Raw genomic sequence first — 14,359 nt, forward strand, 5'->3', positions numbered from 1 at the left:
GAGTAAGAAAATTTGAAGTGCCCACATCAAACCCAGCGAAGAGCCGCCGGCCGACGTCTCTGGAGTATTTACATCACCAACGCAGCTGATTTCTACTGATCTGAGTCGGCTCTGTCGGGGTTGGGTCATCTGGCCAAGGTTTAAATATTTAAAATATTTACAGTCCGGCAGAGCTGAACCTCCATGATCCTGTTCGTCTGCCGCCGGTCCATCTCTGGGGTCCAATCGATCCACGCCACTCGTTAAAAACACGCATTTATCTTACAATAACTTCTATGATTCGTTCATCAAAAAATAGACTCAAAATCAGCAAATGAGGAGAGGACGTCGCTCGTTTCCATGAAGAAGAATGAACTCGATCAATAAATAGAAACACTGCAGACACATGAAGTCAGACTGTACAGATCAGACGGAGGTGATGACGATCATCAGGTGCGGAGAGATGCTGGAGATCTGGCTGAGGAGGTCCGGAGCGAGGCGCGACAGGTGGCTCTCGGAGAACTCACACGGAGGGAAGATCTGCAGAACATACGCCGGCTGCGGAGGCACACAAACATGAAATCAAACAAGACTTTTTGGTTTCAGAGATCACAATATCGTGATCATCTTTCCAATTCTAATGAATAAACAGTGGTGCAAATAACGATGCAATGACTCGGCAACTTTAACATCTGTGGCAAAGCTTTCTCGGACGGATTTTCTTTTCTTTATGAATATACGATTAACCTGAAAAGTAAAAGCTTCATCATACACTTAAAGTTATGAGTTCTGTGTAAAGTTATGAGCTAGATCACGTTCATGGACACTAGGGGTGACATAAAGAGTATTCATATAACGCCTAGTATCTGTATTAAGTCTCGTATTAAGGAATACTAAATATCAGTCTTTTAATCACAAAATGCTGAGCTACACAAAATGTAGTTATGTTTTGAAATATTTTAACTAATCTACAGCTGTAACTAAATTATTTTGGTAATCTGATTATTTTGACAATTGAATGACGACTATATTAAACTAACGAGGAGACAATAATTGGTTTGAAAAAGTATCAAAACCAAGTAATAACATGGTTTTATTGAACAACACTTAAAATACATAACGTAAAGCACCTATACATATGAACATAACCAACTTAAGTACATTACACCAAACACCTGCAGTTTACGGTGTGATTAAACCGTTTAAATCCATTTCATTTTAATATTTGGTCACAAGAAACTTGTATTTTGAAATGGTGATGTACAACGAACCGCATCTTTAGAAATACGTCGATGTATTGAAGATGATTTACGTTATAAATCTAGTGAGATGACACTGTTTCCCAGATGAACATTAATCCTACACTCACAGCACAGGAAGAGGAAGACTTCATACGCTTTGCCAGATGAAACCCAAACCGAACAATATAACGCAAGCACTATCAGCGGTTTTACACGAATTCAACTTTACACTGCCTCTTGTGCGCTGCTAAAAGCTCTGTTTATATCAGGTGCGCTGCATCGTTACTTTGGCGAGAAAAGATTGTTTTTAATCGAAAACAATGACGCTACTTTCATATATACTGCCCTTTAAACATTGAAATAAGTCTTGAAGTACGAAGGAGCGCTCACCTGGTTGGAGCCGGGGTTGGGGACGTTGATGATGCCGGCCGCTAGTTTGGCCTGCAGGTAATTGATGAAGGCGGATTTGAGCGCCTGCGTCTGGTTTAGCACGTCCTCCTGGTCCAGACCGCACGGCATGGCCAGCAGCAGGCAGAAATCACTTTCCCCCTGAAAACACTGCATTTTCAGTCCAATACAGCGAACACACACCTTCACAGAGTGTTTACAATACTCAAAAACAGTTGACACCAAAAGTAATGTGTGATGCAATTTTGTTTTAAAGGAATGAAAATGTGTTCAGCCTCAGGATTATCCCAGATGAGGATGAGTGCGTTTCTTCATCAGGTTAGAAATGTGTCTCTGCATCAGTGTCTCAGCAATGGATGCTCTGCAGTGAATGGGTGCCGTCAGAATGAGAGTCCAAACAGCTGATAAAAACATCACAATAATCCACACCACTCCAGTCCATCAGTTAACATCTGGAGAAGATAAAAGCTGAAACACATCCAGCATTGTAAAATCCAGACATGTTTGTTTGGAGCTGTTTTGTCTTGTAAACGCTGCTTGATCTGCAGATTTCTCTCCTGATTCAGACCAGAACACTTTTTCTCTGGAGGAAGTGTTATTATGGACTCTATGTATGCGAGTTAAAAACGTCTTGATGCTGGATGTGTTTGATCTTTTGTCTTCTCCAGATGTTAACTGCTGGACTGGAGTGGTGTGGATTATTGTGATGTTATTATCAGCTGTTTGGACTCTCATTCTGACGGCACCCATTCACTGCAGAGCATCCATTGCTGAGACACTGATGCAGAGACACATTTCTCCAAACCTGATGAAGAAACACACTCATCCTGATCTCGGATGATCCTGAGGGTGAACACATTTCAGCAATACTTTGGACAATGCACCAGAATGTAAACTCTTGGTGGGAAAGCGAATGTTCCCATGTCACGTACCGTCATTCTGCGAGCAACTCCCTCCAGCTGCTGCGCCTCCAGCCTCATCCTCTGAACGATGCGCAGAATCCCTCCACTCTCCGGCAGAGGCAAAGAGCGCAGGCCCAGAGCTTTGTTTCCACATAAGAAGTGCAGCTGAACTGCTGCAGTATCGTTCTTCAGCGCCAGCAGGCCTTGCCACACAATGGGGTATTTCTGTATGAACAGAGTTTACAAAACACAAAGTCTTAAGGTTCCGGTCTTCTTTTGCATTCCCAACGCACACATACGGTTGGAAATCACGTGTTGTGTGGCTACGTCTGCTTGTGGTTAGTGGAATGGATAGCCCATAATTTAGATATCAATATTAATTAGAAATATTACATGCACTCAAAATGCAAAATATTAAAGAAAAAACATTGAAATTATACACTGACCTAAAGGATTATTAGGAACACCATACTAATACTGTGTTTGACCCCCTTTCGCCTTCAGAACTGCCTTAATTCTACGTGGCATTGATTCAACAAGGTGCTGAAAGCATTCTTTAGAAATGTTGGCCCATATTGATAGGATAGCATCTTGCAGTTGATGGAGATTTGTGGGATGCACATCCAGGGCACGAAGCTCCCGTTCCACCACATCCCAAAGATGCTCTATTGGGTTGAGATCTGGTGACTGTGGGGGCCATTTTAGTACAGTGAACTCATTGTCATGTTCAAGAAACCAATTTGAAATGATTCGAGCTTTGTGACATGGTGCATTATCCTGCTGGAAGTAGCCATCAGAGGATGGGTACATGGTGGTCATAAAGGGATGGACATGGTCAGAAACAATGCTCAGGTAGGCCGTGGCATTTAAACGATGCCCAATTGGCACTAAGGGGCCTAAAGTGTGCCAAGAAAACATCCCCCACACCATTATACCACCACCACCAGCCTGCACAGTGGTAACAAGGCATGATGGATCCATGTTCTCATTCTGTTTACGCCAAATTCTGACTCTACCATCTGAATGTCTCAACAGAAATCGAGACTCATCAGACCAGGCAACATTTTTCCAGTCTTCAACCGTCCAATTTTGGTGAGCGCGTGCAAATTGTAGCCTCTTTTTCCTATTTGTAGTGGAGATGAGTGGTACCCGGTGGGGTCTTCTGCTGTTGTAGCCCATCCGCCTCAAGGTTGTGCGTGTTGTGGCTTCACAAATGCTTTGCTGCATACCTCGGTTGTAACGAGTGGTTATTTCAGTCAAAGTTGCTCTTCTATCAGCTTGAATCAGTCGGCCCATTCTCCTCTGACCTCTAGCATCAACAAGGCATTTTCGCCCACAGGACTGCCGCATACTGGATGTTTTTCCCTTTTCACACCATTCTTTGTAAACCCTAGAAATGGTTGTGCGTGAAAATCCCAGTAACTGAGCAGATTGTGAAATACTCAGACCGGCCCGTCTGGCACCGACAACCATGCCACGCTCAAAATGGCTTAAATCACCTTTCTTTCCCATTCTGACATTCAGTTTGGAGTTCAGGAGATTGTCTTGACCAGGACCACACCCCTAAATGCATTGAAGCAACTGCCATGTGATTGGTTGATTAGATAATTGCATTGAGAAATTGAACAGGTGTTCCTAATAATCCTTTAGGTGAGTGTATGTAGTATATTCATTTCTCAATAAAAAAATTAAAAAAAGGGTACACAATTATGGCCTTTTAACCGCAGACAACACAAGAATGCCTGCCAAATGAACAATACTAGAGGGTTAAACTAATTTATGTTTTGCATTTCATGATTGACCCGTTTAATCCCAAATTTTTCCCAGACATGAAAATATCCAAATGATGTGTCATTAGTAACCCTTTAAAATAACCAATTTTTTTTTTATACAAATTTTAGGAAAAGTGTGAGAAAAATTGACCATAAAACGTGTGTACTGAATTAACATATTTCTGCAGTCATCAAAATTGTTATACATCTCAGCCCAGCTGTTTTAAACTGTTTGATCACATTCTAGCGTTACTATTATGCATCAAAACCTTATACAACACTGATAGGAACACTGAGATTAAACAAGACAAAAAATAAAATACAACCATCAACATTTCAAAATTGTTACGTTTTGTTTCATATCTTTGTTTCAAAAATCTGTTTCATATCTTTGTTAACACACTTTACTGGCCTTTTGTTTTGGAGCTTTGATGCAGTCATCATCTGCTCAAGGTGCAAACAGGACTTAAACTGCTTTGATCATGTGACAATTTGCACTAATCTTTGACACTGCACATATTTCATTGAGACCCTTTATTTTTTTCCATATTTGCAGGAAGTGCACTAAAATACCAGTCAGTAAGGTTTTTATAAATGAAAACCTTTTTTAAGGTCAATATTGTGCCCGGTGGGATTAAATGGGTTGTAGGGCCAGTGAAAATATTGGCAGGACAAGTCCTGGGTCGACAGAAAAAATCTCTTCCGTGTGTTGTTGACGACAGAGACTCACCGTCAGAAGCTGCACCATGTTCACAGGCTGGTGTCCAACCAGCTCCACCTTAGACTCGGCTTGCACCTGACTTAACTCTGGCTCTTGAACACCCTTAGTTTAAAACAGAAGGCACAAGCTTTATTAGCATAGCTCTAAAAGTTAATAATTATTTAAAAACGATGCATACGCAAACTTACCTGTGATGGTGGGATGCTGTGGGCAGACTGGTTTATCCCCATTGGAGAATTCTCAGCAAACTGAGCGTGGGCAGGCCGTAGGTTCGTATACATGGTTGAATATTCAGTGAAGGAAGCCGCAGTTCCTGCTGGAATCAGCTGAACTCTTTGAGGAGAAGCCATGGGAGGCATTGCGCTACGGATCGCCATCATTCCCTCCTTACTGGAAGGTGACTGCGCCCTCTTTAGTTCTGACGCTTTTGAGGAGTCCTTCTCGGATACTCCCTTTGCTAACAAGTGCGGCCGAGGAGAAAGAGACGCCACCATGCTGGTGGGAGTCGAGGAGCGCGGTATGTTCTCTGGGACGTGCCCCTGGTGTAACTCCGCAGCGGGGCGATCGCTCTGCTGGTGGTGCATGAGCACTCGCATGTCTCTGTTGAACCGATCAAGAGGTAACCCGCTGTGGAGAGCTCCACGATATTCTGCTGGTATGGAGTCTGGTTTGAGTTGAGTGGCCTGCGGTCTTGCATTGGCTGGGTTCACCTTGAGGACCATCTCCCTGTTTCCCACAGCCTGAGGAGACGTGGGTCGCTGCTGGCCAGGGGCCCAAGAGGAGGCGAGGCTCTCAGAGTGAATCCCATAGTTCATCATGGAGAGGGGAGGAGTGTTCACTCGTACCTCACCCTGAGTAAGGTGTCCTATCGCGCCGACGCGGTGTGGCGACATCCTTCCGATGCTACCGTGAGCGCTGTGTGGAGGCATGATCACCGACTGCTCCGAGTGGTGGACGGTGGAAACATACTGGGACAGAGGGGGTAATCCAGAGGGAAGGACCATAGACACACCTTTGGGAGACGAAGAGCCGATAGGAGATGACACTTTGGCAAAAGGAGAATGAGGATGTCCGGATTTCCGTGGGGAGCGAGGCTCCTGCTTGGGTTGAATGAGTGACGGCGTTCGGTCTGTCGGTGTGCTAGTTATGAAGCCAACATGATTGCCTGCTGCCGAGGGAAGGTGTGGATTTATAGCCGGACTAAGAGTCCAAGAGGGTTTCTCCACGTTGAGAGACTCTGGTCCATCTCCCTTCTTAGGGTGCTTCATCACCATTGAGTATTCTGTAGGATGGTAACTCGTGACCTGTGATGGGCCAGGCGTTTGCTGCATTATTTTAACAACTCCACTTTGAACCGGAGCATAAGCAGATTCTAACTTGTCCAGTGCCGATTCTTGCTTAATCGTGGATACATTTGGTTGGGGTTTCATTGAATGTCCGTGATCTGAAGGAAGTGAGCATTTTGAAGATGGCGGCTGGGAGGCACTGTAAAGTTCCTGCTTGATCTGCGGCATTGACACCAGCTGCTGTGACTCTATGTCCACAGCACTGGCAGGTGGGATCTGGCTGATTTTGGCACTTATCCGCAGTGGCCCCTCCATTTTCTGGCCAGAATGACTCAGCACCACCACACCTTCTGATGTCTGAACTCTCAATCCTGTGCTGGAACCTGTACTCAAAGACGTGCTCTCCAATATATAACGACCAGCGTTTCCACCTTCCTCACCAACTGCTGGACCATGGTACGTACTGCTTTCCTCCAAGCTTGGCTGGTAAATCTGTTTTGGAGGTTGTTTGTCAAGAAAGGGATTTCCAATCTGAGCATTTGGCTTCTCCTCGGAGTCGGGGGGATTGCAAACGCGGCTGATGACGGAGGTAGGAGTGGAAGCAATAACTGAAATCACCGACTTCTCACTGAAGATCTGTTTGGTTTCTGGGGACGGTATAGAAGCAGGCTGTCGAACTACAGGTTGGACTGAAATAGAGGGTTGTCTGTTTTCTTGAGGAGCACTCTTGCTGGTCAGCACCTCTGGTGTAGCATCACTTTCCCTTAAAGGATGAGCGTGCATATTCCCGGACGTAGCACCGATTTCCAACACCGGGACAGTTCTAGGCTTTGTGAGGATTTTGCGCAACAAGTTGGCGTCATGAGCTGGGGTGTCTGAGGGTAATGTAGGGCTCTCCATCGGGGCTACAGAGGTCAGTGGAGGAGAGAGGACTCCAGCTTCTTTCGGCTGATTGAAACGATCCGTTGGGGAAACAGAAAGCCTGCTTGAGTATGAGGACAAGTTCTTGAGACAAGTTCTCGTTGGAGATGGTGAGGGAGATGTGTTCTTGTATGAATAAGGCTGATACTTGGATGATGGCGGGCTTCTGCTGATAGCTGGAGAAGATTTTGGGATATCTGCCTCAGTTTTAAGAGGCGACTCTGGTTCGTTTGGAATGTCCGTATTAGGAGTTGGTAAACTTACACCCTGCTTGGAAGAGGACGTAACGACAACAGCTGTACTTGCTGGTGATCTTTCCGTGGCTGCTGGAAGTTCTGCAGATACCGACTCTGGAGATTTTACAGGGATATTTTCAGCATCCACAACTACATCTTTTATTGGTTCCTTTTTGCTTCCAGCACCCTTTTGGCCTTTTCCCTTCTTTGAAGTTTTTGTTCTGCCTTTACACCCTTTTCTAGGAGTGGTTACGGTCTCCTCTTGAACGACTGCTTTGCTAACACAGGTTTCAGATACTTTTGAACTGGGCCCAAGAGTCTGCACATCAGTATCGGATTCTACAACAGAGCTAATGATTTGTTCTGTGCTCTCTGATGTGATGGAATCTATAGCAGCAGCAAGCTCTGTTTCACTAGATGAATTTGCAGGCTTTTCTTCTTCCGAGTCACGCTCTGGTTCTTCAGCTATCGGACGCTGTGCCTTTGTCAGGTTACTTTTAAACTGAAGAGAAGCATCTTTTGTGAGCTTGGCAATGTTCTCAACAGCTTGTTCAAGCTCCAACTCTCGAGCCAGCGAAGCTACATGTGGCTCAATGGCTTTTTTTGCAGCAGGCAAAGTCTCCCTTTCACTATTAGCATCATCCGTGGCATCATTTTCAAATTTAGCTTCTAATCCCTCATCTTTTGAGGACACACCAGGTGAGCTGTTTTTGGGAGACTCTTCAGTTCCAGGTTCTTCCTCACTAGTCTGAAGCATTGCCTTTACTTCTGTCACATCAAGACGGATTCTAAGGTTTTTAAGAACAGGAGGGTTTTCTTCAGTAATAAGTTTGGGACTTCCTGATATTTTCTCCATTTTGTCTCCTTTCTTTCCGAATCCAGATGCTGATGCATTTCCTGGACTAACTGCTTTTTGTGCATGGGGTGAAAATTTGCCTTTACCCACTTTGGGAACCCCCTCACTGCTCGTCTCGCTGCCATCCAACTCCTTCGACTCAGTTGATTTTGAGCGTTCAACTTTGCCCGCTGGTGCATCCTCCGCTTGGCGTCGATTTTTAGGTGGGCGCCCCCGTCTCGAGGTTGGTGGTGCAGCAACAGCCTCTGCATCAAATCCTACATCTCTGTCTACACCACGCTTCCGCGCACCGCGAGGCGATTCGGCATCTTTTCCTGGTTGCAGAGCAGTTTCATCTTCAATTGGTGTAGCATAGACAGAACGCACATTTCTACGTCTTGCCCTACCCGACTGTGAACTCTGCTCTGTACCTTGTTCCATTTCTATACTGTGCACAGGGGACTTACTTAATGACTTTGAATCAGATGTTGTCTTGAACGCCTCTCCTCTTGGAGAAGATGAACGTTTGAGCTTCTCTTTGTCAATGCGCTCACTTTTGCGGGTGCTTTGTTTGTCTGGGGTAGCAGGCAGAGTTGTGGTTACTGGTGTGGTAGGCGAGGTTTTGGCTCTTTTATTTCTTGACTTTGGAGGGGGTGACACGGCTTCTTCAACTGGATAATTATCAGCACATTTCTGATCATCTGCATTATTAGATTCAGCCTCTGGTGCAACAGGTGGCTCAGGTTCTTTTTCCTGTTGCTCAGCAGGGATATGTGAGAGGGGACTTGGTAATTCACGAAACTTCATTGGAGGCTCAGCCTCTGGCTGTACATTATTGGTTGGCATTTCGTTGCTTGGGAGCTGTTCTGCAACTACTTTACAGGTGTCTTGAGCACTTTCAGAGTCTTCCGCCTTCAATGCCATCTCCTCTGCTGTGATCTTCAACTCCTGGCATTCTGAAGAATTGGGTTCTGAAGGTTGCTCAAGCAAAGGCTGCAATGGCTGAGATGTGGGCTGTTCAACCTCTTTATCTTCCTCCTTCATAGAAGAATCAAGCAAATTACAGGTTGGAGTAACAACACCTTCAGCTTCCACTGTTGGCAAGGATTCTTCGGCTTCTAAAACAGGGGGTGATATTTGAGGAGCTTGAACAGGACTGGTCTGAAGGACCTGAACAGGACTGGTCTGAAGAACCTGAACAGGACTGGTCTGAAGAACCTGAACAGGACTGGTCTGAAGAACCTGAACAGGACTGGTCTGAAGAACCTGAACAGGACTGGTCTGAAGAACCTGAACAGGACTAACTGATTTAATCTCAGCTTGTTGGATACTAGGTTCAGTAGCATTTCGATGCTGTGGTGCTTGTTCTTCCTCCGGTGTTTTACTTACTTTGGTTGCATCTGAGCTTTCTTCTTGCTTGGAATCTTGATGGCTTTGTTCTTTATTCTTCTGTTGCTGCAACCTGGTTAGCTCTAAAAAGCGGCTATGGAAAAGTACAACTGGTTCTGGGTCAGGCTGCCCTTCTGCTGGGCCTTGCTGAGAGTACGCATATCCAACAGCATGTTCAGGGTCCTCATGTTTTCGCTCAAGATGCTGGAGACGCCTTGAATCTTGCTCAAAAATAGAACTGTGCAAAAAACGTGATGCAAACAACTCTCGCCTCTCCTGTTCTTCTGGTTTTGGATCTTCTTTCCTGTCATCAATTTTGTCATCAGACTCGCTTCGAATTTTCTTCTTCTTCATGTACCATGAGGGAGTTGGTCGTGGTGTGGACTCCACATTCTCGGTGACCTTTCTGCTTCTGAAACTGGGGAAGTGCGAATCATAATCGAGGAAAGACCAGTTGTCTTCCCTCGATGATGACAAAGACTTTGCACGCTCTAACAAAGCTTTAGTATCCGGTGTGATTGTCTGATCATCTGCAAAAGAACAGAATTTGTTTCTCTCTAGAGAGGGTGTCAGCTTAGACTCTGACAATCTGTCTGGACGATGTCTTTCAGAGAAGGATACTGACGTTGATGGCGCAGGAGAGTTGGCCTTATTTTCTCGATCTTCTTCAGAGTCAGAACGCACTTCACCAGGTTCCAAATCAGGCCAAAGTCCGTAATCCATGTACTTCCGATCGAGCCGTCTTTTCTCAGTGCTCCTTGAAAAGTCTGGTAACAAGTCTTGCTTTAGTCGACTCTCCCAGCGTCTTTGCTGCTCGTCTTGTAAAGACGTACTCATCTTTGACATCTGCGAGGCGTGCATCCGTTTACTGCCAAGCTCCTGATCTGTCGGGGCATTATCCACAGGTTTCAATGCTTCTTTTACTTCTCTCACAGTCGTTTGAGCATGAGGGTCTGCATACTCTTCCTCTCTTTGTTGAGGGGCATGCTGAAACCTCGGAGAGTTTGTGTTATTCCACTCAGGGTCTTCGCTCTTTTGCCGGACCGTTCTGTAAATCCTTTCTTTCTTCGCACTCATTTCTATCTCAAAGGACTCTTGTTTCTTGGTCTTACTTGGAGGCGAATGATCTGTTACATCCTGCGGAGGCTTGTCGACCTCATGCACCAGGCTTCGATGCTCAAGATCTTCTGCATCTACACCTTGAAGAGTTTCTGGCTTTTCTGCTTTATCTTGTGGCTGCAGCTGCTGCCGTAGCCTTCGGTTTAGCTCCATCTGTTTGCGGTAACTCTGAGAAAGGTCAATATTTTCTAGATATTCATCCCTTACTTTACTGTCCTTATCCGAGGTTCCATCTGCTGAAAATCGTCTAGACATGCTTGGCCCAGGGTGAGATTTCGGGTCCAAAACATCCACCTCAGGCAATTCACCTGGTCTCACCGACAGGCCCTGAGACGTCCCTCTCATGGCGCCATCCAGCTCTTCCCTTTGACTATAATGAGAACTAATCCTGGATTTGGAGTGTTCCCTTTTTTGAGCCTCTTTCTCTGCTTTTACATCAATATCAGTCTCTTTTACAAATCCTGCACTTGTAGCAAAGTCAGCAGGTTGGCTAATCCCAGATCCTGGATCCTCTTCCAGACGCCCCCGTTTCTGTCGTATCGCTTTCCCACCGGGATCGCCGAAACGCCTCTTTCTCGCTTCAAGTTTGACAGAATCTACAAGGGAGTCTTTGCCATCACTACCAGAGTCGGATTTTAAAGCCTTCTTTGCCTTTCCTTTGCCGTCCCTGTCTAGAGACTCGCTTTTACACTGATCGTGCCGCTCTCCCTTTTGAGACTCAAGGCGAGTTACGTGGTCAGTAGGGGAAGGCTCTTTGTCCCCTTTATGCTTCTGTCGTTCTTGATTCTCCACATCTGAACCCTTAACCTTCCCAGATCCCAAATCCAGACAAGCCTCTTTATCCGCTTCAGAATGAGGTACACTGGGAGACTGCACTTTCCCTCTCCTTTGCTTTGCTTTCTCTCCCTTCTCTCGGTCAGCCTTCTCCTTGCGTCTGCCACGCTTCTTGCTCTCTGTCCCACTTGTGCGCTCTGCCTCTGCCTGCTCCATTTCTCTCTCCAGTCCATCCGATTTGTAATCTACTGGCGATTTCTCAGACTTCTCAAAAGGAGCTGGGGCTGGAGACAGCGAGCTGCAGCTTCCAGATCTTTCAGAGGAGTGTCTGTACACGTGTCGCTCGGTGTCTCGTGACACGCGATCTGACGGTGACGGCGAAGCAGAGGGAGTCAGGGGACGCCGCGGATGAGACGGACTCCATCGGCCTCGCTCCGCCTCAAAGCGCTCGCGCTCCCGTTCACGTTCCCGCTGGATATAGCTGTACTTCCTGATGTCCTCAAAAGGGTCTCTATAGTCTCTGTATTCCCGCGGGTCCTCATGATACCGGGGATCATAGTGGTCTCCTTGGTAGTGATCTAACTCTGCGTAGCGGTCACGACTGCGACCGGGGTACTCTCGACGGGGGTCTTCAGCGTAAATGCCAGGAGTCCTTACATTCTCATAATACGCCCGCTCCGTAGAAAAGTCATAAGGAGTTCTCCGTTCTTCCCTGACAAAATGAAACAAGATTTGGTCAATATTTAACATACCAACGGTTTAAAGATTATTTCTGCCTATGTAAACTTCTATGTTTGCTTTTCCCACTAAAGGCAGCGCTCACCTCCGATCTGATGGAATATCATAAAAATCACGGATGTCCTGCCCTGATGCCTGCATAGATCGATAGAAAGCCATTTGACTCTCCTGACTGGCAAAATCAACCTGAACAGAGAAAACAAACACATTATATAAATGAAACTGAATTTTATTGGCACCTGCTATAATCTCTATGTGCAGAGCATTTTTTCCAGTCTGTGACTGGAATCATGTTTATTGTATTGTGCCTATCCAAATAAACGTATAAATAAAATGCAAACATCAGCACACAAATAGCTATATATACACACAATTATTTTTTTTTAAGTTGCCTTATGCTCATTTATTGTAAAACACCATTACAATTTAAAAATATGATTTCTGTTGTAATATCTTTTTTAGTATCATTACTCCAGTCTTCAGTGTCACATGATCCTTCAGAAATCATTCTACTATGGTGATTATTATTGGTACTTAATTGATGGTAATAATTCTTATAAAAGGCATCTATCAAAAACAGAAAATTCTCAGTTATTCCACATTGGTCAGTCCCCACATACCTTAATTTTGTTCCCTCCTATCTTCCATCCTTTGGTTTCTCTAACAGCTGCTTGGGCAAAATCTGTGTTGTTGTACAGAATAAGAGCCATTCCTTTTAACCTATCAAACACAACCTGTAAAAGAGGCCAGAAGTTAGTATAACTCTACACAACGCCAGTAAAATCTGTATAGGTCATGTCAACATTTTCACAGACTATTGTTCCTAGAACTCTACCTTGACCACCGGCCCGTATCGACAGAAGTGTCGTGTGAGGTACTGTTCTGTGATGTTCGAGGTCAGGCCGTCTAACCACACACACGCTGTTGGCATACTCTTCCCAAAGCCAAGCTGCAATACAGCCAGAAATACACATTAGAAACCATCCAGTCTGAACACAAACATGTAAGCATGTTTTATAAGAGACACATTGGCAAGAACACACAAGTAATCAATACCTTCAGTCTGTTGGTGCCGAGATACTCGCCGTCCATTTTCTTAATGGCTTTACAAACACTTGCGATATCAGAGTACTGAACAAAAGCGTACTGGGGAACACCGTTCACCCTCTTGATATCGATATCCTGAAATCAATGAAGACAAACACATGCTTTAGAAAATACAGAAACCAATACATTCCCACTTGAAGCACGGCAAGTGATGGAAAATAAGAATTCCCCATACACAGAATTGTTTGGCCTGGTTTTACTGCATTTTTGGTTTTTGGCCAAAAAATGGAGTTTAATGTTACAGAAACCACAACAGATTACAGATCAGACAGCCTAAGAGAAAGCGCGATTAATCCTGATTCATTGAGTTTTTATAACATAACGGCTGCAGCAAATTGCAATCCATGTCCCGAGGCCCTTGTCAGTGTTGATCAGTGTAAATACGGACTTTAAACAAATGATTTGAAATGTTTCTGACACAGATGTGAAGAACAGCACATAAGCTGATTTGTATGCAAGCAGATCTGTACCTACAATATGTGTGACATGATCGTGTCTCACTTTCTGTATATAATCTGTGAGTCCGTCAGTATTCACACTGATCAACACTAACACAAGCGGTCAACCTGCTTTTAAAAATATTAAACATTAGCTGTAGATTTGTATTAGAACAGCAACAGAAATGCTAATTAATACAAACAAAGACTAATTTAAAACTCACATTTTCAGCCCAGAAATGTCTTCTCTAAGACTTAATTTCAGCTCATAAGCACTAGTACAGATCACAACAAACACGCTAACTCACCACTATCTCCCCGAAGCGCTGGAAGACGTCGAGTAACTGCTGATAATTGGTGGTCTTCTCCAGGTTTCCGATGAACAGCGTACGAGTCGCCTTCGGGTGAAACTCATCGATGCGTCCGTCCAGGGGACGAAACTCGTTCTCGCTCTCCGTCTCTGTTGGAAGCAAACGCATCAGGATTTAGCATTG

The 14,359-nt window shown here is 44.9% G+C and overlaps 1 protein-coding gene across 8 annotated transcripts in view; it reads right to left on the minus strand.

Annotated features, from left to right (window-relative positions):
* LOC306874450 (msx2-interacting protein-like) overlaps positions 1–14,359 on the minus strand; it is a 31,430-nt gene continuing 17,071 nt past the window's right edge. For 5 of the 8 annotated variants that reach the window (XM_079424500.1, XM_079424501.1, XM_079424502.1 and 2 more), the window contains 10 exons: positions 14,174–14,325; positions 13,378–13,503; positions 13,157–13,270; positions 12,942–13,055; positions 12,407–12,507; positions 5,212–12,295; positions 5,033–5,125; positions 2,561–2,755; positions 1,611–1,778; positions 1–537 (listed from right to left, as the gene is read on the minus strand). In XM_079424500.1, the coding sequence (XP_079280626.1) occupies positions 406–537; positions 1,611–1,778; positions 2,561–2,755; positions 5,033–5,125; positions 5,212–12,295; positions 12,407–12,507; positions 12,942–13,055; positions 13,157–13,270; positions 13,378–13,503; positions 14,174–14,325 (8,279 nt within the window). In that variant the 3' untranslated portion in view covers positions 1–405. The remainder of the gene's footprint in view (positions 538–1,610; positions 1,779–2,560; positions 2,756–5,032; positions 5,126–5,211; positions 12,296–12,406; positions 12,508–12,941; positions 13,056–13,156; positions 13,271–13,377; positions 13,504–14,173; positions 14,326–14,359) is intronic. The other 3 variants (XM_079424504.1, XM_079424506.1, XM_079424507.1) reach the window with 1 other exon arrangement.

Source organism: Barbus barbus (genome assembly GCF_936440315.1).
Source record: "Barbus barbus genome assembly, chromosome: 9".
Taxonomy (NCBI): domain Eukaryota; kingdom Metazoa; phylum Chordata; class Actinopteri; order Cypriniformes; family Cyprinidae; genus Barbus; species Barbus barbus.